Source organism: Lipotes vexillifer, unplaced genomic scaffold, assembly GCF_000442215.2.
Source record: "Lipotes vexillifer unplaced genomic scaffold, Lipotes_vexillifer_v1.1 scaffold611, whole genome shotgun sequence".
Taxonomy (NCBI): Eukaryota; Metazoa; Chordata; class Mammalia; order Artiodactyla; family Lipotidae; genus Lipotes; species Lipotes vexillifer.
The window spans coordinates 1,049,571-1,074,532 of NW_006785619.1; the positions used below are offsets into that span (position 1 = coordinate 1,049,571).

The following is a 24,962-nucleotide window of genomic DNA, read 5'->3' on the forward strand; positions in this document are numbered from 1 at the left end:
AAACAAGCACACCAGTTTTATAGAAAAAGATATAAACATTTACTTTAAGGTCTGGGGCGGGAGTGGGTCCCCTTTGTTTCTTGTGTGGATATGAGCTGTGTTTTCCTCAACTAAATTTTATGCTCTGGGAGGGCAGGGATAATGCTCTGAGATTTTGGGGCTGTGGTACAGCTGCTGGTACAGAGTCTAGAGCAGAGTGGGAGTAAAGGATCTGAGAGAGCTGGGGACCACAGAACGTAAAGCCCCCACCCAGCATAGGATGGAGGCTGTCCTGGGGGCTGTGCTGCAGACAGAAGCTCACACTTTTCCATCCTTCCAAACAGAAGCAGGATGTAAATTAGGTTGAGGTATGTATGTTTGTGTCTGTGGTCTCTGTTGAGGGTTTTAAGAAAAGGAGAACAGAGCAAAGGGTTGCAGTGGGAATTTCTGATGGGGAATGGTTGACATCACAACTGGAAATGTAGTTAGAATGAAAAACAGAGCTTCCTAAGTGGAGTCACAAACATGGGGCATCCCCTTCCCTAGAGAGAGTTTCAAGATCTGTAGGCAGGCTGGGAGAAATGTGGCAGGCTGGTTTGGAGGCAGGGGGCTAGCTGGGATGGGCTCAGAGAGTTGGGTGGGGGTAGGGAAAAGGATACAAAACAAATGGGAGTGAAAACTCAGCACAGGAGAGATGTTTGAAAGGCAGCAGCAAAGGTGGAGTCCTGTAGGGAGTTCTGAGGGGACCAGGTCCTAGGGTCCCCTGATTCCCAGAAGGAATCGAAGCATTCCATGGCCTGGCTCTCCCACTTCCCTCAGTTGCCATCAGAAACTCAGGCATCAGCTCCCTCCAATCCAAGTGGCTAGTGGTGGTGGTGGGGAGATTCAGCAGCCTCAGGGGGCGGCAGCTGGTGAGTGGGGAGGAATCTGTGTGCTCAGCAAACAGCAGCCTCAGTGCCCAGTGGCTGCTTCCTCCCTCATCAATCAGCCCAGCCAAATGTTCTTGCATTCCCACCACCCCAAGGGGACTGGGGCTGGGCCAGGGTCCCCAGGGGAGTGAGATGGGATGGGTGGGGGCAGGGGGGGTTGGTGCTTGGCTCCCCATCTCTTGGCCTCTGTTCTCTCCTCTCCTGGAAGCTCTCGGCTGTTCGTGTCATGGAACGGACTCCCTCCTGGTGCTACCATCGTGAGGGCATCAGCTACAAATCACCTGTGGGGGTCTGCTGGTGGGGGGGGGGTGCGGGGGTAAGAGGGATGAGTCAGGGCTGAAGAGGAATCTACTCTGGTTCTCACGGGACCGGCCCCGGGCACATTCAGCAGGGAGGCTGCTGGCACAGGGGCTCTGCGCCCCCGGCTGGCCTCTCCATCCCTGACGGATGCTCTGGACAGCAGGCTGAGACCTGGACCACAGAAATGTCCTCCCTCTTCTCACCTTTTCCTAGCCCCCAGCCCTAATTCCCCACTTCCCACCACAATCCAGAGGGCCAGCCCCCAGCTCACCCTAAATCTGCTTCTCCCCCTTGGGGACTGGGGCCTCCAGACCTTAGCCTCTGGCTCACTCTCCCCCCTCCTCAGCCCTTGCTCCCCTCAGGGACCCAGGCGTCCTGCCCACTCCCTTCACCATAACAACCATTCTTTTGGAGTTGCTTAAGACTTTAATATCATTTCATTAAGTCAGCCAGTTCAGAGAAGGTTGGGGGCACAAAGAGACTGGGGTGGGCAAAAAAGGGCCAAGGTAGGGGGGAAGCAAGGGAAGAGCTCCCTCTCTCCGTGGAGATGGCTCTGAGAAATCAAATATTGACAGTGAGAGAACAGAACTTATTAAAGCTGGGACAGGGGTGTGTGTGGGGAGCTGTGGGAATGGCCGGATGCCTGGGTTCTGAGAGTAATGAAGGTTCTGGGAGGAGGGAGTGCCTGAGGCTGGAGGATGCAGTGAGATGAAGCGTTCTGTCGTACAACCCTTCTGCCCATTTCCTTTGCGAGGTACTCAGTCTCGCTACCCCGGCTGTTTCTCAGCTGTCCCCTAGAGCTCCTGGGGACAAGACCCCCGTCACAGCTGTGGCTGCCCCCCCTTTCATCCCTTCTCCCTACCTCCACCTCTGTTGATGAGCTTCAGTGGCGTTTAATCGGATTGAGCAGTAATTAGCAAAGCAAGATGTTTGATTACCTATTTAGCATAATGTAGGGGGCTGGGATCCCTAGGCACAGCCAAGGCCAGTGGGGGTGGGGGGTGGTTCAGAAAAGAAATGGGGTCTACACAACATTCCTTTCCCTGAGGGAGCCATGAGCCCCGCCTATAAGTTTCCCCATCCTATGCCTCCCCTCAAATCTTCACTCTGGGACTTTCTCCCTGGGGGATCTGACCAATCATGTCACCTCTCTGCCACCCACTGCCTAACTGGTTAGAGGATCACCCACTTAGCCCTGCTTGCTGTGCAGCTGATTTTGAGGTATGGCAGGACACCTCTCTCTTTCAATCCTTGCCCTCAGCAACAGGCATGTGGGCTGGGCAGGAGCTCAGAAACCTCCTTTAAGGATAATGGGGGGGGGTGCCAAGGGCAGGGGTTGTCAGTTCTGGAAATAAAAATGGGGTAGGTAGGATGGTGAGGTCAGAGCTGGGCTCAGGTGTGGATTAATCCACAGGCCCTTCAGGAGTACCAGGGACTGCCAGTCCTTGCCCTGCCAGACTGGCATAATGAGACTCGTCAGGTGTGAACATCAACCAGGAAAAGGGGGAACTGAGGTGCCAGCTTCTCTCCTCCAGCAAAGAAAATGTCATCAATTTAGCTCCTCATGGAAATGTAATCAGTGGGCTCGCTGCGGGCTTTGTCTTAATTAGGCACTATTGATGGAAGCAGGGAGGGTGCCTTCCCATCCCCCTGACTCGCTTCCTCCCTGCATCTCCCAGGCCTCCCTAAAGCTTCCACCAGCCCCAGGTACGGCTCAGTCTTCCAGGCGCCTCTTCTGGCACCCCGGCCCGCAGCGCCCCCTAGCACCGGCTGCAGTCTGCCCCTCCTCTCACACCCCTCTCCTGTCGCTTCCCCACGACTCTGTCTTTGTTCTTATGGAGAGCCGAGCCCCTCCCCGGCCCGGTCACCTTCCCCAGAGAGTCCCCGCCTCCTGTCCCCCCCAAAACGAGTGACGCTTTCCAAAGCCAATCCTCAGATTCCAAAAATTCCAGTTCCGTTCTTCCCTCCTTCCCCCACCCAGCGCTGCCCGGCGATCCTAGACCCCAGTCCGAATTAAGAAGGGGGAACGAGCGGGAGGGCAGGGGTGCTCCAGCCCCGGTTTTTTCCCCGGACTCAGCTGCAGCCACGGCTGTCTCGAAATCCTGGAACGCCTTCTAGAGCGCGCGTGAGCCTCGCAGACGGGACCTCGGGCGCCATCTGCTGGACTCGCCCGGAATGGAGCTCACAGACCCGCGCGCGGGGTCGAGCGCCTGGGTTCCCCCAGCCTTTTCAGTGTCCTGCGGGAGGCCACTCATTGTTTCCAGCCCCAGTCCTTACCGCCCGTCCTCAGACCAGGCCTCCCGTCCCCTTCCAGCCCCCCTCCAGCCCGCCAGGTTTAGCGGCTTCCCCTTGCCCCCCAGCCCTCTTGCCCCGGCTCCCCGCCGAGGTGACGCGAGCGCGGCCAAGCCGGGAGCGGCTGATCAGGGCGTCTCTGCGTCTGCGCCGAGGAGGCTGGCTCGGCGCGCTCGGGCCCCCGCCACTCGCCCCCCCCCCCCTCCCCCAGCCTGTGTCTCAAATCTCCCTCTGCCTTTCTTTTGTAAGGACATCTGTCTCTGGGTTGGGTGCCCACCCTAAATTCAGGATGACCTCATGTCACAATAGAGGGCCACGCGGGGCAACTTCTCAGCTGGAGTGGCCAGTCGGTCGGCGTAGCGAGGAGAGGGTCGGCGTCGTGAGGTGTGTGTTGGCGGGGGAGGGCACCAGGGAGGAAGGGAGGAAGGCCGGGGAGAGTGGGAAGCTACGGGGAGAAGGGGCAGTGGTGAGGGGTACGAGGGAGAGTTGCGGGGGCGAGGGAAGAAGGGGCCGTTGCGGGGGAGGGCAGAGGAAGCGGCAGCTGAGAGGGAGGAGCGGCGACGGTTGTGACAGTTGTGTGAGGAAGCTCCTGTGAGGGGAAATTTGCCGACTGGTAGCCTCTGGTGGTTGCAGGAGAGGGCCGGCCCCCTACGGTATTTCCTGAGAAACAGAATGAGCCCCAGGCTAGTAGAAGGCTCCTCCCGGGGCCTCGGTGTGGGACCATGGGGCGAACCCCATGGGGTGGTGGCTCCCAGCCTGGCCACCGGAATGTTCCTGAGGCTGCAGCCGGAGGCAGGGAAGCACAGCCTGACGCTTCTCTGGAGACTGATGGCACAAGCCGCACTGTGGTACCTGGCTTTATTGATGTGTTGGCCTAATAGAACGGTGTTCCTTGGAGCAAAGTACAAATCCTTCAAGTGTGAAACTCATAGCGTATGATCAATGCCTGTGGCAGTCTGTGGGGATGAGGAAGAAAAGCCACAGGTGGTTGTCAGGCTAGAGCTGAGTGAAGAGGAACTGCCCAGCGAATAGACATTGCCCTGGGCACCCGCCAGAGATGCCCCGCTTCCCACCCTCCTGCCTTTCTGAGAGAGACACTACTGGGCCTTCCTCATCGCCCCATTTCTCCCTCCCCCAGACACAATTCCAAGTTCATTGTTGGATGACCTTTGTCCTTCCTCTTCCAGTCTGTTCTCAGGACATCTGGAATCGAACGCTCTTGGTCTTCAGTAATCGGTTAGCACAGACTCAGCCAACTGTGCGAAGACACCTTTCCAGTACACACAGAACAGGGTTTCTGCCCCTCAGGATTGAAAAGCTGAAGAGACAGGTTGCAAATACTGTTTCTTCCTTGTTTAAGGAGGTCACAGATTTTAGTGTGGGTAGGAGGGGCATTTTTCTTTCTCCCCCGCTTCCAGGGGGTAACTTGGGAGAAAAGGATGTACATAGGAAAATCATCTTGGTTGTTCAGTGACTTGACACAGTGACAGAGAGAGTGGAACCTGGGGACAGTCTTCCCTTCCCTGGGCCCTCTCTCACTCACCCATGGCCCTGAGAGCTAGAGTGCTTGAGGGTGTGTGCAACCACACCTCAGCATGGTAGATCTTTCCCTGATTATCTTATGTTCTCATACCTCTGGGAAGAGATAGGGGTTCCTAAATCCTCATTAGTGGGTGTCTGCTGTGCCCTCATCTTTTTTTTCCCCCCCCCGGCCATGCCTTGGGGCTTGTGGGATCTTAGTTCCTTGACCAGGAACAGAACTCACATGCCCCCTGCAGTGGAAGCGCGAGTCCTAACCACTGGGCTGCCAGGGAATTCCCTGTGCTCTCATGTTTAGCTTCCATTTATTCCTAATGCCTTGAGGGACTGATTTTGATTTTTAACCCAGTGCCCTGAAGAAAGTGGGATATCCCAGGGAAAGGACTGAGGATTGGGGGTGGATCTGGTGGTGGTCCCCCAGCTTCCGTGTGTCTGCAGGTTTTGCCAACACAATGTCCAGCCAAGCTGACAAGAAGCAGAAAGTGAGTAGCCGGGGAAGCGCCCTCTGGCGAGTCGCTCAGTCTGCTCTGGCCGCACAGGCTGTGGAGACCACCCTGCCGGCCAGCAGTGAGTCCCAGGCAGAGCCCGAGTCTCTCAAGGAGGAGCCTGGTGGGTACCTGCTGGGGAGAGCCTTGGAGGCAGAATGTTTGTATTGAAGGAGGGTCTTCAGGCCGGGGAGCAGGTTCTGTTGCTTCTGGGTAAGAAGCAAGGGGTTCAGCGGAATCTCAGGCCTGCTGCTAGGTCCCTTGTTTTGTGTTTCCTTCCTGGCCAGCCTTACACTTGTTCTTTCTGTCTTAAAATTTCCCCCCAGTGCACCAAGAGCTCACCAGCCAATCCTCTATCCTAGCCTCTTCTTCCTTATTTCAAGTGTTCCTGGTTGCTCCTACCCCAGTGAAGAGGGTTTGATCTCTTCCTTTTTCCCATTTTCACCCTGGGTGGCAAAACAAATAATGTTTTCCTCCCATTAAGCCCATCACCATGGAGACTCAGCCTGCTTTGCCATCCTTTGAATCCTAAGCCTGACTGAATCTTTCTCCCATCTGTTTAAGGCTCTTGTATCTCTGCCCTCATTTCATCAGGGCCTTGGTAGACTAAGGAGGTTCAGGTTCAGGGCCACAGGAAAAGAAGCCTGATGTCTAGATTGAGGAAGAAAAGAGTTTAAAGAGGCTGCCTCTTGTGGCTTTGATCTGAGGGATTCCTTCCTGTTGGGTGAGCTGGGGCCAATAGGGTTGGAAGGTTTTTGGTAGCTGTTGCTGTCACTAGGCTGTCCCTTAGAGCACTGGCCAGTGTAGCTATGACTGTTAGCTAAGAATAGTCCTCCCCGTTTATCCGGGGCTTCTTTCCACTGCTAGCAGCCTGTCAAGATGGAGAGAAATAGAATCCCCTTTTAATACTAAAAGTTGAGAGATTAAGCGTGGGCATGGGAGAAAGGTCCAGGGTACACAGGGTCTTGCCCTGGGATCTAGACACTGGAACCATGCAAATTTTTTCTTCTGAGTTCTCTTAAGAGCAGTTTAAAGTGGGACTGGCTCCTAGAAGCTGGGTACCAGGAGCAAGGGCAGGGAGGACAGAAGGCAGTGAAGTTCAATTTGGAGACTCCTCTGGGGTGGGAAGGGAATGTCAGGGTGTCATGTGATGTTGCTTATTATGTGGAATCTAAAAAAACGGGTACAGATGAACTCATCTGCAGAGCAGAAATAGAGTTACAGACGTAGAGGGCAGACTTGTGGTTGCCAGCGGGTAAGCGGGGGAGGGATAAATTGGAAGATTGTGATTGACATATGCACACTACTATATGTAAAGTGGATAAGTAATAAGGACCTATTGTACAGCACAGGGAACTCTACTCAATACTCTGTAGTGGCCTATATGGGAAAAGAATCCAGAAAAGAGTGGGTGTGTATATATATATATATATATATGGGTGATTCACTTTACTGTGCACCTGAAGCTGACACAACATTGTGAATCACCTATACTCCAATAAAAATTATTAAAAAAAAGGAACTTCTAAATGAAAGAATTGACCCCCAAACACCAAGGATCTCTGAGTCCTTTTAGCTCTAAGCCTTTTTATTGTTTGATGTGGAGCTTTCTAGCTGACACTTGATAGAGGTTCGGAGAAGACTTGGGCCTCCAAGGCAGCCCTGAAATGAGCCTTAATCCCTGTACTCAGGACTTCCCTGGTGGTCCAGCGGCTAGGACTCCGTGCTCCTAATGCAGGGAGCCTGGGTTCCATCCCTGGTCAGGGAACTAGATCCCACATGCATGCCGCAACTAAGAGTTGGCATGCCGCAACTAAAGATCCCATGTGCCGCAACGAAAGATCCTGCGCAGCCAAATAAATAAGTAAATATTAAAAAAAAAAAACCCTGTGCTCTTTGGAGTTGGGGAGGGATTGAGGCCTGTCCCACAGGAGACAGAGGGGGCCTACTATGGTCTGAATGTTTGTGTCCCCCCAAATTCATATGTTGAAATTCTCATGCCCAATATGACGTTGCTAGTAGGAGGGGCCTTTGGGAGGTTGCTCAAATCATGAGGGTGGAGCTGTCATGAGTGGGATTAGTGCCTTAAAATAAGGAACTCCAGAGAGATTCCTTGCCCCCTTCCGCCGGTCACAAAGAGAGGTCTGCACCCCAGAAGAGGGCCCTCACCCAACCCTGCTGGCACCCTGATCTAGGACTTCCAGCCTCCAGAACTGTGAGGAATAAATGTCTGCTGTTTAGAAGCCACCCAGTCTATGGTGTTTTGTTATAGTAGTCCAAATGGGCTAAGACCAGGCCTAAAACACTTCTTGGTGAAGGATGGTGGGTTAAAGGGCAAACACCCTTTTGAGGTGTTTATTGATATCCTTTGCTTCCTTAAGTGTTCCTCCGTTCCTGCTAAGAAAAGAAGTACAGGTTCATAAGCCCATATCTGTAAGTTTAAAAAGCCCTAAGAACTGAAAGGTTTTTTCCCCCAAAATTTGGCATCCAAACTTATTTGGTGGTGAGACATAACCTAAACTGACATGAAGGTATTTATAGTCTATTTAAACCACTTAGTATAAATTTTCATATGTTTTACTGCAGAAATACTGACACTAAAAGTTTGTGGAGTGCTGTTCTAGAGGCCCCAAGATGTGGTGGGGGTCTCATATACCATACGGCATTACACGTCTACATTCTGAAATATACTTGATCCCAGGGGTTTTGGATAAGGGATTGTAGACCTGTATTTCAGGCAAATCAGAAAAAATACAGAGAATGAGATAATGAACACCCATGTACCCGTCACCCAGTGTGAGAATAAATCATGATGGTAACAAGTGAATCCCTTTGTCCCCCTGCTACCCGCCCGCCCCCTCCCCAAGCCCTTCTCTCCTTCTCCAGAGGTCACCTCTATCCTGAGTTGGTGTTTGTCATTGTCAAGCCTGTTTCTTAAATTTTTACTGTGTGTATCCATGACCATCACATACTAGTATCGTATTGCATGGTTTAGACTTTCTATAAATTGTATTACAACAGGACAAAACCTTGAGATTGTCTCAGTCTCCCTCCCCCGCCTCGTTCCTGTCTGAAACCTTGGATGCCCTTGGCCTTCTCGAAGGGCGTTGGGTTTCTTGGTTAGCCATCCCACTCACCACTGAGCTCCTAGAATCAGCTGTTCCATCTTTCTCATGATTTCCTTCCTTGGCCTGTGTGCCTCACTCCCCTCTTAGGTTTTCTTTCTGGAGGTCGGAGTGTCCTGTTGCCAAGGTCTTTTGGTTGCACCTCATTTGTTCCTTCCTCCTTTCAGCCCACGGGAGATGGGAGGCCCACCAGTTTTACCCCGGTCTCCTGTGTGAGCAACAGATCAGGAAGGAGAGGGACACCCCCCTGGGTTTTATGGAGTCCAGAGTGGGGATGGCGGTTTGCTTGGAGAGGGGCTGATTTCTGTGGGCCCCAGCTTCTCCATGTGGGAACAGGATGGGGGAAGAATGGCAGGCCAGAAGCTGAATGCCTAGAATGACCTTAATACTGACTGCCTTCATTCCCCTGCCTCCTTCTGAGTCCCCTCCAGCCCCAGTCAGCTTTTTAAAAGAAACATTTTAAATTATATGTTTATTTATTTATATTTGGCTGCACTGGGTCTTCGTTGTGGCACATGGGATCTTCGCTGTGGCATGTCTAGTTGCAGAGAACTGGAGGTAGGGACTCGAACAGACATTTGTATGCCCGTGTTCACAGCAGTGCTATTCACAACAGCCAAAAGGCGGAAACACCCAAGCGTCCATCAACGATGAATGGATAAACAAATTGCAGTGGAATATTATGCAGCCATAAAAAAGAATGAAGGTCTGCTACGACACAATGACGTGGATGAACCTTGAAAATATGCCAAGTGAAAGAAGCCAGTCACAAAAGACCACATATTTTATGATTCCACTAATATAAAATGTCCAGAATAGGCAAATTCATAGACTCAGAAAGTAGATTAGTGGTTAGCAGGATCTGGGAGGAAAGGGGAATAGGGAGTGTCTGCTAAGAGTCTAGGCTCTGGTGCAACTTAGAAGTAAAGATATAGGGGCCATGGGGTGCCAGTTTCTCAAGGTACTTCAAGTACCTTGAAGTGGAGTTGCTTGGTCATATGGTGACTCCGTGTTTAACTTCTTTTATTTGTTATTGTTTTTTTGGCTGTGCTGTCCGGCATGTGGGATCTTAGTTCCCCATCCAGGGATCGAACTCGTGCACCCTGCAGTGGAAGCTCAGAGACTTAACCACTGAACCGCCAGGGAAGTCTCTGTGTTTAACTTTTAATGGAATGCCTTCATTTTTGAATTTTCATTCTTCCCAGAGCCAATATTGGAGGAACCTGAAATACAGAAAGAAGAATTACAGGAGTGTGAGGTAGACGTGGTAAGTTTGGCTTTTCTCTGAGACAAATATTCCTCCCCAACAACTGGTGAATCAAACGATCAGTTGCAGAATGGTGTACGAGGAATTCTCTTCAATCTCTCACTACCTTCTCTTTACTTTCTACTGGTAGCCTGCTCACTGCAAATCCAGTACACCGAGTAAAGGACAAAGTTATCCGTGTCCCCTACCCCTCCCAAAGAAGAGGGCTTTCAGTGAGGAACAGGGCTCTTAGAAGGCCCTTCCTCATCTCTCCACCTTGGGTCAGATTGCAACAAGCTATATCCGTTGGATGGGTGAACATCTGAACAAGTTGAACAAGCTGGGCGGACACTGTCCTAATTGGATACTAATTCCTAAGACATCCTCTTTCTTCCTGTCCTTCAATTCCCTCCCTTGGCTGAAGAGTTTACAGAAGCCACTTGCAATACTTTCAGAATTTGACACTCAGTAACCTCTACACCTTTATTTCCAAGCTGCATCAGAGCCTAGGCACACCCTCAGTTACCTGGGTTAGAAGAATAGAATGGGGACCTTGAACTTTTTTAAAAAGGGAGAGGAAAGTGACAACTACTCATTAAAGAAAAAAATTGGAAGGGACAGAAAAGTAAAAGAAAGGGAAAATAAAATCATAGTATTACTGCCTGAACACATCCAACGTTACTAATTTGGTATATGTCCTTTCTTTCTGTGTAGATTTGCAAGTTTTTTTGTTTTTCAACAAACCTAACTGTACCACACATTATAATTTATTAGGCTTTCTCACAAAACATTTTTTTATTCTTCATGTTATTGTATACTTAAATACATCAGGCTGCCTTTATTTTTTTAATCACAAATATGTAAATAACAAGATACCTCTTTTTTTTTTGATATGTAGTATTTTCATTACTGTTATTACATACTTTTGGTAAGCTTCATTTTTTTTTTTGGCTGCGCAGCTTATGGGATCTTAGTTCCCGACCAGGGATTGAACCTGGGCCCCAGCAGTGAAAAACACCAAATCCTAACCACTGGACCGCCAGGGAATTCTCTGTAAGCGCCATTTTTTGTTGTTGTTTTTTGGCCGCCGTGCTGCATGCGGGATCTTAGTTCCCTGACCAGGGATTGAATCTGTGCCCCCTGCAATGGAAGCGTGGAGTGTTAACCACTGGACCGCCAGGGAAGCCCCTGTAAGCGCCATTTTTAATGGTCATATGGTGCTCCGTAAGATATGTGTATCACAGTTAAATCCTTACTCTTAGACATTTGCCATTTATGATTTTCTTGCTCTCATAATAATACAGTGATGAATATTATAAATAAAACTAACACATTTTGAAATACTTAATATTTCCTTAAGTTAGATTCCTGTATATGGAGGTCCTGAATCAAAGAGTAAAGAACATTTCTAACACCTTTAATACATAATGCCAAATTGTTTTTCAAAGAAATTGCATTTTTTTGCCCTCGCACTAGCAACAAACCCTTTCCAGGCCTGGGTGTTAGCAGTTTAGCAAAGTTTTTTTTTTTTTTTTTTTTTTTTTGGTTCCACTCCGCGGCTTGTGGGATCTTAGTTCCCCGAGCAGGGATTGAACCTGCGCCCTCGGCAGTGAAAATGTGGAGTCCTAACCACTGGCCCACCAGGGAATTCCCTAGCAAGGATTTTTTTTTTTTTTTACATCTTTTTTGGAGTATAATTGCTTTACAATGGTGTGTTAGTTTCTGCTTTATAACAAAGTGAATCAGTTATACATATACATATGTTCCCATATCTCCTCCCTCTTGCATCTCCCTCCCTCTCACCCTCCCTATCCCACCCCTCTAGGTGGTCACAAAGCACCAAGCTGATCTCCCTGTGCTATGCGGCTGCTTCCCACTAGCTATCTATTTTACGTTTGGTAGTGTATATATGTCCATGCCACTCTCTCACTTTGTCACAGCTTACCCTTCCCCCTCCCCATATCCTCAAGTCCATTCTCTAGTAGGTCTGTGTCTTTATTCCCGTCTTACCCCTAGGTACTTCATGACATTTTTTTTCTTATATTCCATATATATGTGTTAGCATACAGCATTTGTCTTTCTCTTTCTGACTTACTTCACTCTGTATGACAGACGCTAGGTCCATCCACCTCACTACAAATAACTCAATTTCGTTTCTTTTTATGGCTGAGTAATATTCCATTGTATATATGTGCCACATCTTCTTTATCCATTCATCCGATGAGGGACACTTAGGTTGTTTCCATCTCCAGGCTATTGTAAATAGAGCTGCAATGAACATTTTGGTACATGACTCTTTTTGAATTATGGTTTTCTCAGGGTATATGCCCAGTAGTGGGATTGCTGGGTTATATGGTAGTTCTATTTTTAGTTTTTTAAGGAACCTCCATACTGTTCTCCATAGTGGCTGTACCAACCTAGCAAGGATTTTTAAAAAAATGATAGGCAATAAATGATACACCTTTGCTATGTTTATTTGTATTTCTTTGATTTCAAATGAAATTGAACATTTTTCATTTTCTCTTTTTTTGTGACATTATATGTTTTTTCATATCCTTTCATCCATTTATCTGGGTCTTAGTGTTTTTCTCGTTGGTTCTTCATGTATGTATTTATATATGGAAGATTTTAGATCATAGCTAAATTTTCTCGACCTTGAAACTTTCAGTAAGAGGGATTCCTTCTCACCTTCCAGAAGTTCTGGAAGAAGGACGGGGTGACTTCTCAAGTTCACCGAGCTAGATTTTTATATCCTCTAGTTTTCTTAATTTATTTAGTAGTGTTCAAAATAATGCTGTCTTTTTTCTAGCCACCACTTATGATTTATTTTCCATCCAATTGATTTGTTCTTTGGTGTTTTCCAGTCTTGTCTTTTCACCTCCCTTTTTCCTTTTTCCTCACTGATATGCCAGTTGACTTTTGCCCAATATCACATACTTAGTCCAGTATCCTGTGGAGGCCACATCATGGAGAAATTGCTCTTTTACCCCTATCCTTTTTCCAGCTTGTCATCCCCTTGCTCCTAATTGTTTTTTGTTTGTTTGTTTGTTTTTAACATCTTTATTGGAGTATAATTGCTTTACAATGGTGTGTTAGTTTCTGCTTTATAACAAAGTGAATCAGTTATACATATACATATGTTCCCATATCTCCTCCCTCTTGCATCTCCCTCCCTCCCACCCTCCCTATCCCACCCCTCTAGGTGGTCACAAAGCACCGAGCTGATCTCCCTGTGCTATGCCGCTGCTTCCCACTAGCTATCTATTTTACGTTTGGTAGTGTATATATGTCCATGCCACTCTCTCACTTTGTCCCAGCTTTAATGGAATATTACTCAACCATAAAAAGAAATGAAATTGAGTTATTTGCAGTGAGGTGGATGGACCTAGAGTCTGTCATTACAGAGTGAAGTAAGTCAGAAAGAGAAAAACAAATACTGTATGCTAACACATACATATGGAATCCTAATTGTTTGACTTAGGCTAATATCCTACATGTTCCCTTGATTTAGTTTTACTGTGAGGTTGAGGGTTGCTTGATAAGACATTTTTACAAACACAGGCATAAATGAAATGTCTTGGGAATATAATAGCCCTCGGTCTTCCTTCATGATCCATTCTATTTTTACTGGTAGAGGGAAGAGAATCTTATTGTCTTGTTTCTCTGAAAGCTTGAAACCTGTCTTTCAGTCCATTCTCAGCTTTCCCTTCCCCATTCTGAAGCTGTCTGACTTCTCTCATCCCCCACGTCCTCATACGTGACAGTGGTTGGGAGAAGTGACCCATCCTAACAGCTGTCCCTGCTCTGGCCCTCTGCTCTCCTTCTGCAGAAGCCCCTTTTCCTGTCCCGAGCTGTGCTGACAGGACTGGCAGCTGCCACTTGGACAGAGGAGCACGATACCGTTCTGGAACACTTTGCCCAGGACCCTTCGGAGCCCATCCTCACCATCTTCATCGACCCCTGTTTGGGGCTGAAGCTAGGTCTGGGGATGCCTGTGCAGGTGCGTACTCCACGGTCCAGACCTCAGGGTGTTCTCCCAGGGGGCTGAGGGTTCTGAGGATCTCTGTCGTCTGTGAGTCTTATCTCCTGTGTTCAAGGTCTGTTGAGCCTCACAGTGTGTCAGGCACCCTGCTTGGCAGCAGGATACAGAGAGAAATGAGGCAAGGTTTTGCTTTTATTTTTGCGGTACGCGGGCCTCTCACTATTGTGGCCTCTCCCATTGCGGAGCACAGGCTCCGGACGCGCAGGCTCAGCGGCCATGGCTCACGGGCCCAGCCGCTCCGCGGCATGTGGGATCCTCCCGGACCAGGGCACAAACCCATGTCCCCTGCATCGGCAGGCGGACTCTCAACCACTGCGCCACCAGGGAAGCCCCAAGGTTTTGCTTTTGATGATCTCATGGTCTAGTGGGGAAGACAGACATATAAAAAATATTTACAGTATATTATGATGCCTGGGCAAAGCTTTATAAGAGCTTTTTTGGAAGCAACTAATGTAGCCAGTGGAATGCTGGCAAGGCTTGGTGATGGAGGTGATATTTGAGTTGGGGATGAAGGGTAAGTAGGATTTCATCGAGGCTGAGTAAGAGCATCCAGGTAAAGAACACTTTATGTGCAAAGAAAGAGGAGTTGTGGGAAATGACACTGGAAAGGTGGGTTGGGGTCAGCTTGTTATGGGCCTTGTATGTTATGCTAAAGAATTTGGCTTTATCCCAGAGGGAACTATTGAAGGCTTTCATGGGTTAGATAGATAACTATTCCAACATTGGGGAGGATACATTAGTGAAAGGTAAACCATGGGTAGGGAAACACTTAAAAGACAGAAGTATAGTAAAATGTTGGTGGTAGAATATGGGTGGTGGGTGTACAGGTCATTACTGTAAAATTCTTTTAGTGTTTCTGTATATTGGAAATTTTTAGAAATAAAATTTTGGAAAAGAAAAAGGGCTATTGCTTTGCTTTTATTGGCAGCACATATACAAAAATTGAAATGATAATGAAGATTAGCATGGCCCTGCTCAGCAGCACAATTTGTGAAGCTTCCACATTAAACAAAACCCAAAACAGGCCATGGCTTTTTCCTGTGTGTTGGCAATAATCGGCTCTGAAGCATCATGAAAAAAATATTTCATTCACAAAAGGAACAAAAATTTGCAAAAAATAATTTAGGATTTATACGAAAGAAAACAACTTTGTTGCAGGCCAAGAAAGAAGATTTAAATAAATGATGAGCCCTACTTTGTTATAAAGCAGAAACTAACACACCATTGCAAAGCAATTATACTTCGATAAAGATGTTAAAAAAAAAAAAATGATGAGCCCTATCCTGTTTCTGAGTGGGAATCTTAATATTATAAAGATCATTCCATCCAAAAAAATGTACTGTTTTAATGCAACTCCAATCAAAGTGCCACAGACCCTAGATCCCTAGTGTAAAGGATTTTTTAAAGTATATCGAGAAAAATGAAATGAAAATAGCAAAACAAAAAAAAAAATGAAGAAAAGTAATGTAGGAGATCTGTGACTATGAAAATCTTTTATTAAATTACAGTAATTAAAATAGTTAGATTGGGGCACGATTATGTATTATATAAGCAACAGTAAAGAAACAGAGAGAGTCCAGAAACATATATGTAAGCATTTTCTACAAAAATTGCATTTAAAATCTATGGGGAAAGATGGATTATTCGATGAATAGAATTGGGAAACATGGAAAACAAAGGTTTTCTATTAAAAAAGTCTAGTGGGGCAAAAGGGGGAAATAGGGAAATGTTGGTCAAAGGGTACAAAATTTTTGTCCCTACAACAAAGGCAATAAAAGCAAAAATAAACAAGTGGGACTACATCTAACTAAAAAGCTTCTGCACAACAAATGAAATTGACAAAATGAAAAGTCAACCTATGAATGGGAGGAAATATTTGCAAATCATATATCTGATAAGAGATGAATACATATCTAAAATATATATAAAGAACTCATACAATTTAATAGCAAGAAAACAATGTGATTAAAAACTGTGCAGAATTGAAAAGACATTTTTCCAACGAAGACGTACAAATGGCCAACAGGTATGTGAAAAGGTGCTCAATATCACTAATCAGATAAATGCAAATCAAAACCACAGTGAGGTATCACCTCATACCTGTTAGAATGGCCATCATGAGAAAGACAAGAGATGACAAATATTGATGAGGATGTGGAGAAGAGGGAACCCTTGTGTACTGGGAATGTAAATTGGTGCAGTCACTATGGAAAACAGTATGGAGGGTCCTCAAAAACATAAAAATAGAACTACCATATGATCTAGCAATTCCACTTCTGGGTGTATATCCAAAGGAAATGAAATCACGATCTTGAAGAAATATCCACACCCCCACATTCATTATAGTTTATTTATAATAGCCAAGGTATGGAAACAGCCTAAGTGTCTGTCATTGGATGAGTGGATAAAGAAAATGTGGAATACACACACACACACACACACACACACACACACAGAGGAATATTATTCAGCAATGAGAGAAAAAAACTTGCCATTTGCAAAAACATGGGTGGCCTTGGAGGGTATTATGCTAAGTGAAATAAATCAGACAGAGAAAGACAATTACTGTATGATCTCACTTATATGTGGAATCTAGAAAAAAAAAAAACTAACTCATAGAAACAGAGAACAGGACAGATTGAGAAACAGAGATTCAGATGGAGGGAAACAGAGGACAGATTGGTGGCTGCCAGAATTGGGGATGGGGGAGTAGAGAAAATGGATGAAGTTGGTCAAAAGGTACAAACTTCCAATTATGAGATAAATAAGTTCTGGGGATTTTTTTTTTTTTGCGGGGGTACGCAGGCCTCTCACTGTTGTGGCCTCTCCCGTTGCAGAGCACAGGCTCCGGATGCGCAGGCTCAGCGGCCATGGCTCACGGGCCCAGCTGCTCCACGGCATGTGGGATCCTCCCGGACCGGGACCCGAACCCATGTCCCGTGCATCGGCAGGCGGTCTCTCAACCACTGCGCCACCAGGGAAGCCCAGTTCTGGGGATTAATGTACATACAGCATGGTGACTCTAGTTAACAAAACGTATTGTATATTTGAAAGTTGCTAAGGGAACAGATCTTAACAGTTCTGACAAGAAAAAAAAATTGTAGTTATGTAAGGTGATAGGTGTTAACTTATTGTAATCATTTTGCAATAAATATACATATCAAATCATGACACTGTATACCTTAAACCGATACAATGTTATAGATCAATTATATCTCAATAAAACTGGGGGAAAATTGTACAAAGTTTCAGTTATGCAAGATTAATGAGTTCTGGAGATCTAATATACAGCATGGTAACTATGGTTAACAATACTATAATGTATAATTTGCTAAAGGGTAGTTCTTAAGTGTTCTCACTACAAAAAGAAAAAAGAAAAAGAAAATGATAACCATATGGGATAATGAATATGTTAATTAGCTTGATTGCAGTGATCATTTCACAGTGTATATGTATGTCAAAACAGCAAGGTGTACACCTTAAATATATACAATGTTTATTTGTCAATTATGCCTCGACAAAGCTGAAAAAAATCTATTTAGCATGCCAAAAAATATTCTAAATAGATCATGGATTTAATTGTATTCTCCTGGGGCAAGATTGAAATTGAAAAACTTCCTTAAGAAATTATTACTCTTGAATACTTGATAAAATAGTAAAAAGTAAAATGAGAAAATGACAAACACCCAAGAGTAAACAAACAAGGAAAGAAGCAAAATCTAATCTAATAAACTTTAAAAGTGGGGACCAATGAAAGGTCTATGTACTAACTTATGGAAACCGTCCTCGCTACAGGAATGGTGGACGCCCCCAAGTGAGATGGAGTGAACCTCGGTTTTTTACAAAATCTGAAAAGAAAGAGCCCATGTATTTTAACAAAGATTTTACACTGTTTTAAATTAGCCTTAACCATCTGCCCATCCCCTCATGCAGTTATCTTAGGCTAGAGAAAAGTGAATGAAACATAAAATACCCAACCCTTTCACTTTAACTTTGAGGGGGAAATGAAACTGGGCTCTCACAGTGGGACATCAGGAAGTCACCCACAGTACTTTAAAGCAAAAAGAAGGAATTCAGAGAGCTGCGCAAGCCTGAGGCAAGTGAAATTGTGTGGCAACTGCAAGCATACTACATCAAGGGAGAAAAAGAACAGAACAAAACATGCAAAAGAGGAAAACATAACTGAACAGAAGGCAATTCCTCACAACAGCATCACATTACAGTATGACTTAATAAGAACACGAATTTAATTTTTTAATAAGCTGATAAAACGTGAGAATGAAATAAAAGGGAGACTGCAGATTTTTTAAATAAAGAAAGCAGCATGTTTACATGTTAAAATTAGTAGGTTAGAAACAGCAAGGAACTGAATAGCTACCACTGAAAATCTGAACGGATGTAGAAGAGAGGCTTGAGATAATTACAGTGTCTGCAGAAGAAAAAACCAATGACAATACAAGTAGAGAGAAGTTAATAGATGTGAAAGACAGACACAGGTGATCTAACATAGGGTACCAACTAATGAAACAGAATATAAATTTAAAAATAAAATACAGAGGGACTTCCCTGGTGGTGCAGTGGATAAGACTGAGCTCCCATTGCAGGGGGCCCGGGTTCAATCCCTGGTCAGGGAACTAGGTCCCACATCCATGCTGCAACTAAGAGTTCACATGCCATATCTAAGGAGCCCGCCTGCCACAACTAAGACCCGGTGCAACGAAAAAAAACCCAAAAATACAGAGAATTTCCCTGAACTGCAGAAGGAACAGAATGTGGGAATTGAAAGGACATACTTTATTCCACAAAAATTTGTTACACAATGTTTAATGTCAATACACGTCTTAGTTAGGTTACTTAAATTCGGGGAAACTAATTCTTTGGGAACATCACCTATGTGGTATTTCTGCCAAGAATATTTAACCTGCATCTAATAATGAGGAAACAATCCAATAAATCAAAATTAAGGGACATTTTGGAAAACAACTGGCCTGGACTATTAGAAATATCACTGTCATGGTAGAAAGAAAAAGACTGGGAAACTATGTGGAATTAAAGGGGACACAGCCATGTGTGATCTGTATTGGATCCTGGATGGGAAGAAACCAGCTGTAAATGACATTATTTGGACCACTGTGGAAAATCGAATATAAACTGTGTATTATATAAAAGTATTAAATGAAGTTAAATTTTCTGAGTGTGATAATTACAGTGTTGAGAATGTTGGAGAATATCCTCCCTTTTAGGAGCCATATGCTGAAGTATGTAAGGGTGTAGTTTTATAACGTCTGCTGCTAACTCTGAAGTGGCTCAGCAGAGAGAGAAGGAGAGAAAATGAGAGAGAGTGCAATCATGCACAAGTACAGCAAAATGTTAACAATTAGTGGATCTAGATGAAGGGCATGTTATTGTGCCTTTCTTGCAACTTTTCTATGGGTTGGAATTTTTTTCAAAATAAAAATTTGGGGGCTTCCCTGGTGGCACAGTGGTTGAGAGTCTGCCTGCCGATGCAGGGGACACGGGTTCGTGCCCCGGTCTGGGAAGATCCCACATGCCATGGAGCGGCTGGGCCCGTGAACCATGGTGGCTGAGCCTGCGCGTCCAGAGCCTGTGCTCCACGACAGGAGAGGCCACAACAGTGAGAGGCCCGCGTACCACACACACACACACACAAAACAAACAAAATAAAAATTTGGGAAAAAAATTATTTAGTCCTCTAGTCAAAACCCCAAATTATCTACCAAGGGGAACCACTAGGCTGATCTCAGACTTCTCTGAACACCCAGAAGTTACACCTACAAGTTCTCCAGGAACCATAGTGTAACCCAAGGGTATAATTCCCAGCCTAGATGGTCAAGTATAGAGGCAACAAATAGGCAGTCATTTTTAGTCTTGAAAGAACCCTACTTTGAAAAGCAAAAATGACGTCATCAATGGAAATCCAGTTCATCAAAGAATGAAACAAACAAAAAAAAAAAGAATGAACCAAATAGAAAACTCAGGAATAGAGACTCTGTGAATATTCAATTCATTTAAATAAAGAACTAATACTAAATAACCATGGGAATTATGGTTATGTTATTGAATGTGAATGTTATCAACCTGGACAATGTAAAAATAATAGTATAACAAAAATTGGGAAGTGGTGAGAGAATGCAAGAGAGTACGAGGATGCCAATATTCTTGTCATTAAAAGCAGCGAGACAACTGAACTTAAAATTGGAAGGCAGTGAGAAAACTAACCTCTTTTTATTCATTTATTTATTTATTTTTTGGCTGCATTGGGTCTTCGTTGCTGCACATGGGCTTTCTCTAGTTGGGGTGAGCGGGGGCTACTCTTCGTTGCGGTGTGTGGGCTCCTCATTGAGGTGGCTTCTCTTGTTGTGGAGCATGGGCTGTAGGCACGTGGGCTTCAGTAGTTGTGGCTCCCGGGCTGTAAAGCGCAGGCTCAGTAGTTGTGGCGCACGGGCTTAGTTGCTCTGCGGCATGTGGGATCTTCATGGACCAGGGCTCGAACCCATGTCCCCTGAATTGACAGGTGGTTTCTTAACCACTGCACCACCAGGGAAGTCCTAACCTCTTAATATTATTCATAAGCTTTCTAATAACCTTAGAAAGGGGTCTTTTAGGAAGAAATCTCTCTTAGAGATAAAGAAACATTTATTTGAAGCTCAACCACTTACTATATTCACATCAATGTGTTTTTATTCTATTAAATTGAAGTAAAATTAAATTTAATACTTTTAATTACAAATAGCATGATCCTGGGGCTTCCTTGGTGGTGCAGTGGTTAAGAATCCTCCTGCCAATGAGGGAGACCCGTGTTCGAGCCCTGGTCCAGGAAGATCCCACATGCCACGGAGCAACTAAACCCGTGCTCACAACTACTGAGCCTGCGCTCTAGGGCCCGCAAGCCACAACTACTGAGCCTGTGTGCTACAACTACTGAAGCCTGCGTGCCTAGAGCCCGTGCCCCAAAACAAAAGAAGCCCCCACTCACCGCAACTAGAGAAAGCTCGTGCGCAGCAACGAAGATCCAACGCAGCCAAAAATAAATAAATAAATAAATTATATGTAAAAAAATCATAGCATGATCCTATTTTGAAATAACTATTTAAATTTATTTTTCTGTATATATATATATATATATATATATATAGAGAGAGAGAGAGAGAGAGAGAGAGAGAGAGAGAAAGAGAGAGAGAGAGAGAGGGAGAGAGAGGGAGGGAGAGAGAGAGAGAGGGATGTTTGGAATAGTATTTTCTCTAATGATCATAATTAATGTCTGGGTGGTGGAATTTTAGATGACATTTAAACTTTTTGTACTTTTCTGCATTGTTTCAGTTATTTTTAATTAACATATTTTTAACAAAAATAATAATTGTTAAGCTTTTTTTAAGAAAAGAAATACAAGGACTTCCCTGGCAGTCCAGTGGTTAAGACTCTGTGTGTCCAATGCAAGGGGGTGCAGGTTCAATCCCTGATCAGGGAACTAAGATCCCACATGCCGCATGGCATGGCCAAAAAAAACCAAAAACAAAAAAAAATGCCAAAATTTAATTCTGGGTAGTGGGAAGATGAATGGTTATGAATTTCTTCTTTGCATTTTATTTTCAGTTTTTAAAGTTAAATCAAGTATAAAGAGTAGCTACAAAAGTACTAAAGAAAAAAAGACAGGTGAATCTGATCTTAGAGTGGGAATGACTCTTCTAAGCATGTAGAAGTCAGAAACTTTAAGAAGTTTTAACAACAGGAAAGTTATACATTTCTGAGTGTAAACAACAACAAAAACTCAGCATAAACACAACTGAAGGATAAGTGAAAAGTTGGGGGAAAAGTATATGCAAGTGAAATGGAAAACCGTAGACAGTTGTCTCTTTCTTTTGGTCCTTCTCCTTTCTGCTTTTCCTATATCCTTTTCTTCCCATTTATCCATCCATCCATCCATCCATCCATCATTTATGGAGCATCTAATATGTCCCCATCACTGTGCTAGGTCTGGAGCCAAGTTGGACAAAATACACAGTCCCTACCCTCAAGGCATGCTCTCTCCATTTCCTCCCCACATTTCTGTATACAGACTCTGTTATGTCCCTGACAAGAGCAGGAAGCACCTCATGTTGCTTATATTTGGAGAAGGATTGGATACACTAAGGGAAAGCGACGAAGAACTCAGCCAGGCTTTCATGATTGGAGCCTCAGATTCCCTTGGGTATCATGGCTGGGCCTGGAACCTGGACTCTGATCTACCGTCTTTCATGCAGACCCAGAACCAGATTGTCTACTTCATTCGCCAAGCGCCAGTTCCCATCACTCCAGAGAACTTTGAGGCGACTGTGCATTTTGGGACAGTGCGGGGTTCCTACATCCCAGCCCTGCTTCGGCTGCTCAATGGCGTCTTTGCCCCTCAGATCTTTAGAAACACAACCTGGCCCGAGAGCATTCGAAATCATTTTGCTTCTCACCTGCACAGGTTCTTGGCCTGCCTGACAGGTGAGTGGAAAGACTGGAATGCCTGCTTTCTCCCCAGTCCCCACCAACAGTAGAGAGAGTGAGGCAGGGGGGAGATTGATCCTGAGTACCTGGGTTGCTTGGAACAGAGTAGGTGCTTGGAATGTGTTTGTTGAATGAGTGGAACAGGGTACAGAGTTTGCCTTCTAATCCAGGTAGAGTTTCCTGCTGTAGAACAGTTGGCCAGACCTGCTCAGAGTTGGAAATTTCCAAGAGTACATGTAGGGTAAGGGGAGATGGGGGGGGCAGTAGGGGGAGTACATGTGTCATAGAAGAGAGTGTTGAGGGCATGGTATAGATCTTTGACCATATTTTATGAAGACCATATTTCATCAACCATGGTTGGAACTGGGGTGGCATACACCCATCGCCCTCTGTGAACTCTCATGGTCCTTTCCTTTCCTTAGATACTCGGTACAAACTGGAGGGGCACACTGTTCTCTACATCCCTACAGAGGCCATGAACATGAAGCCGGAGGCTGTGGTTAAAGACAAAGAGCTGGTACAGCGACTGGAGAGTGAGTGGCTGGCACTGCCCATGTGTCGGGGCTCCTAGGGGAGAGGTGGGGGGCAGCCCAGAGGCTGGGACAGGAGTTGGGTTAGGAGGGCTCTGTAGGGGGAACAGGGAAGGACACAACTGGGGAGTACTGCAAAGAAATGCAAGAGGTTTTGTCCTCTCGCCGGCAGCCTCCATGATCCACTGGACACGGCAGATAAAGGAAGTGCTCAGTGCCCAGGAAACTGTGGAGACAGGAGAAAATTTAGGTCCTTTGGAGGAGATTGAGTTCTGGCGCAACCGATGCATGGACCTGTCTGGCATCAGCAAACAGCTGGTGAAGCCGGGAGTGAAACACATCGAGTCCATCCTGTGTCTTGCCAAGTCATCCTACCTGGCGCCCTTTATGAAGCTGGCCCAGCAGATACAGGTCCGTGAGTGGATCGAAGGATGGAGGCTTGCCAGAAAGTAGACAGCAGTTGGGACACTGTAAGGTGCTAAGAAGAGAGAGTCAACATAGTCATCAAAGGCAAAGATAGATGCACCCAGTGCTTGGACTTGGACTTGTGGGAGAGTATAAAAGTGGTAGAACACAAGGTCCCAAGGAGCTTATAGTTTAGTTAGGGAGACTTCTGGTTACTCAACAAGTGTACTACATTGAGTGCCCTCTCTGAGCCCAACCCATACAGTCCAGCTGAGAAATAAGACTTACACAAAAGAGATGGCTAGATGGCCTGGGGTCAAAGACCAGCCCACGCGGGTCAGCTGAGAGCGCTGCAAGAGAAACACTTTTAAAAAATTAAATTTGGTATAATATGACAAGCTGATTATCTTAGTGTTGGGACGCACAGAGATCAGAGTGGTCTGTAGAATACAGAGAGAGAGGCCCTGTCTTCCTAGGTGGAATCTGGAGCTGGTATTGAGGGAACTGAGCCACCGTTAGGTGGAGAAGTCTAAAACCCTCGTTGAGAACAGGGCAGTGAAGGGGCCTGGGTGACAGCCATTGGGCTGAATGAGAGTGATATCCAGTCAGTTGATCAACACCTATTGAGCGTCTCCTTTGTGCAGAGTTAGAGTTCAAGGGGAAAAGCTAGAGAAATAGACGCAAAACCCGAGCTTGGGGAATTCCCAGTCTAGTGGGAGAGATGGGACTCACACATGAGAAAAGACATAAAAATATTTTTGTAGAAACTAGTAAGTGAATAAAAGAAGGTATGTACAAGCTCTGGTCCTGAAGGGTGGCAGAGACCTGAGGTGATTGGCACCAGGTAGGGTTAATTGGGAATGCTTCCCAGGAGAGGCAAGTCGGGATGGGGTTTGAGGAGGATCAAAAGCGCTCGCTTTGAACCGGTTGTTTCCAGGGGGTAAGTCTTCTCCTGGTTTCTCTTTACTGCCAGGATGGATCGCGTCAAGCACAGTCAAACCTGACTTTTTTGTCGATCCTGAAGGAACCTTACCAGGAGCTGGCTTTCATGAGGCCTAAGGACATCTCTAGTAAACTCCCAAGGCTCATCAGTCTCATCCGCATCATCTGGGTCAACTCTCCCCACTACAACACTCGGGAGAGACTGACTTCCCTCTTCCGGAAGGTGTGTGTCTGCAGACGGTGGGACAGAGGGTTATAAGGGGGTGGCCGTATTAATAGGACGCAGATTTCTGGAGAAGGCAGAATTCACCAGCAGACATATGCGGTGAAAAGGTAGTGAGGAATGCCCTTCAGGTCGGACGGAGACCACAGGTTTTTGCCTGCATCATCAACTTTAGTGATGCTTGGAGTTGGGGCCTGGACTGGACATTTTGCTTCCAGACGGACGTAGCCCAGGCGGGAAGAGGGGCTTTGCAAAGAGGCGTAGACGGAGTGCAGGGAGGGAGGGGGTCACGAAGGACAGACTCCCAGGCTGAGCTGTATGGGAGGGGAAGACCCACTCTTTCTCGTTTCCAAAGATGGAACTCGCAGTGGTCGAGAGGCAGATTTAGGAAGGAACACCGACTTTTTTTTTTTTTTTTTTTTTTTTTTGGGG

General features: G+C 45.8%; 1 protein-coding gene across 1 annotated transcript in view; it reads left to right on the forward strand.

The window, feature by feature from the left end:
* Nucleotides 1-4,754: 4,754 nt before the first annotated feature.
* DNAH2 (dynein axonemal heavy chain 2) overlaps nt 4,755-24,962 on the forward strand; it is a 93,527-nt gene continuing 73,319 nt past the window's right edge. Inside the window, exons 1-8 of the mRNA XM_007457796.1 lie at nt 4,755-4,830; nt 5,478-5,648; nt 9,855-9,916; nt 13,725-13,895; nt 22,199-22,427; nt 22,853-22,963; nt 23,133-23,371; nt 24,339-24,530. Of these exons, the coding sequence (XP_007457858.1) occupies nt 5,492-5,648; nt 9,855-9,916; nt 13,725-13,895; nt 22,199-22,427; nt 22,853-22,963; nt 23,133-23,371; nt 24,339-24,530 (1,161 nt within the window). The 5' untranslated portion in view covers nt 4,755-4,830; nt 5,478-5,491. The remainder of the gene's footprint in view (nt 4,831-5,477; nt 5,649-9,854; nt 9,917-13,724; nt 13,896-22,198; nt 22,428-22,852; nt 22,964-23,132; nt 23,372-24,338; nt 24,531-24,962) is intronic.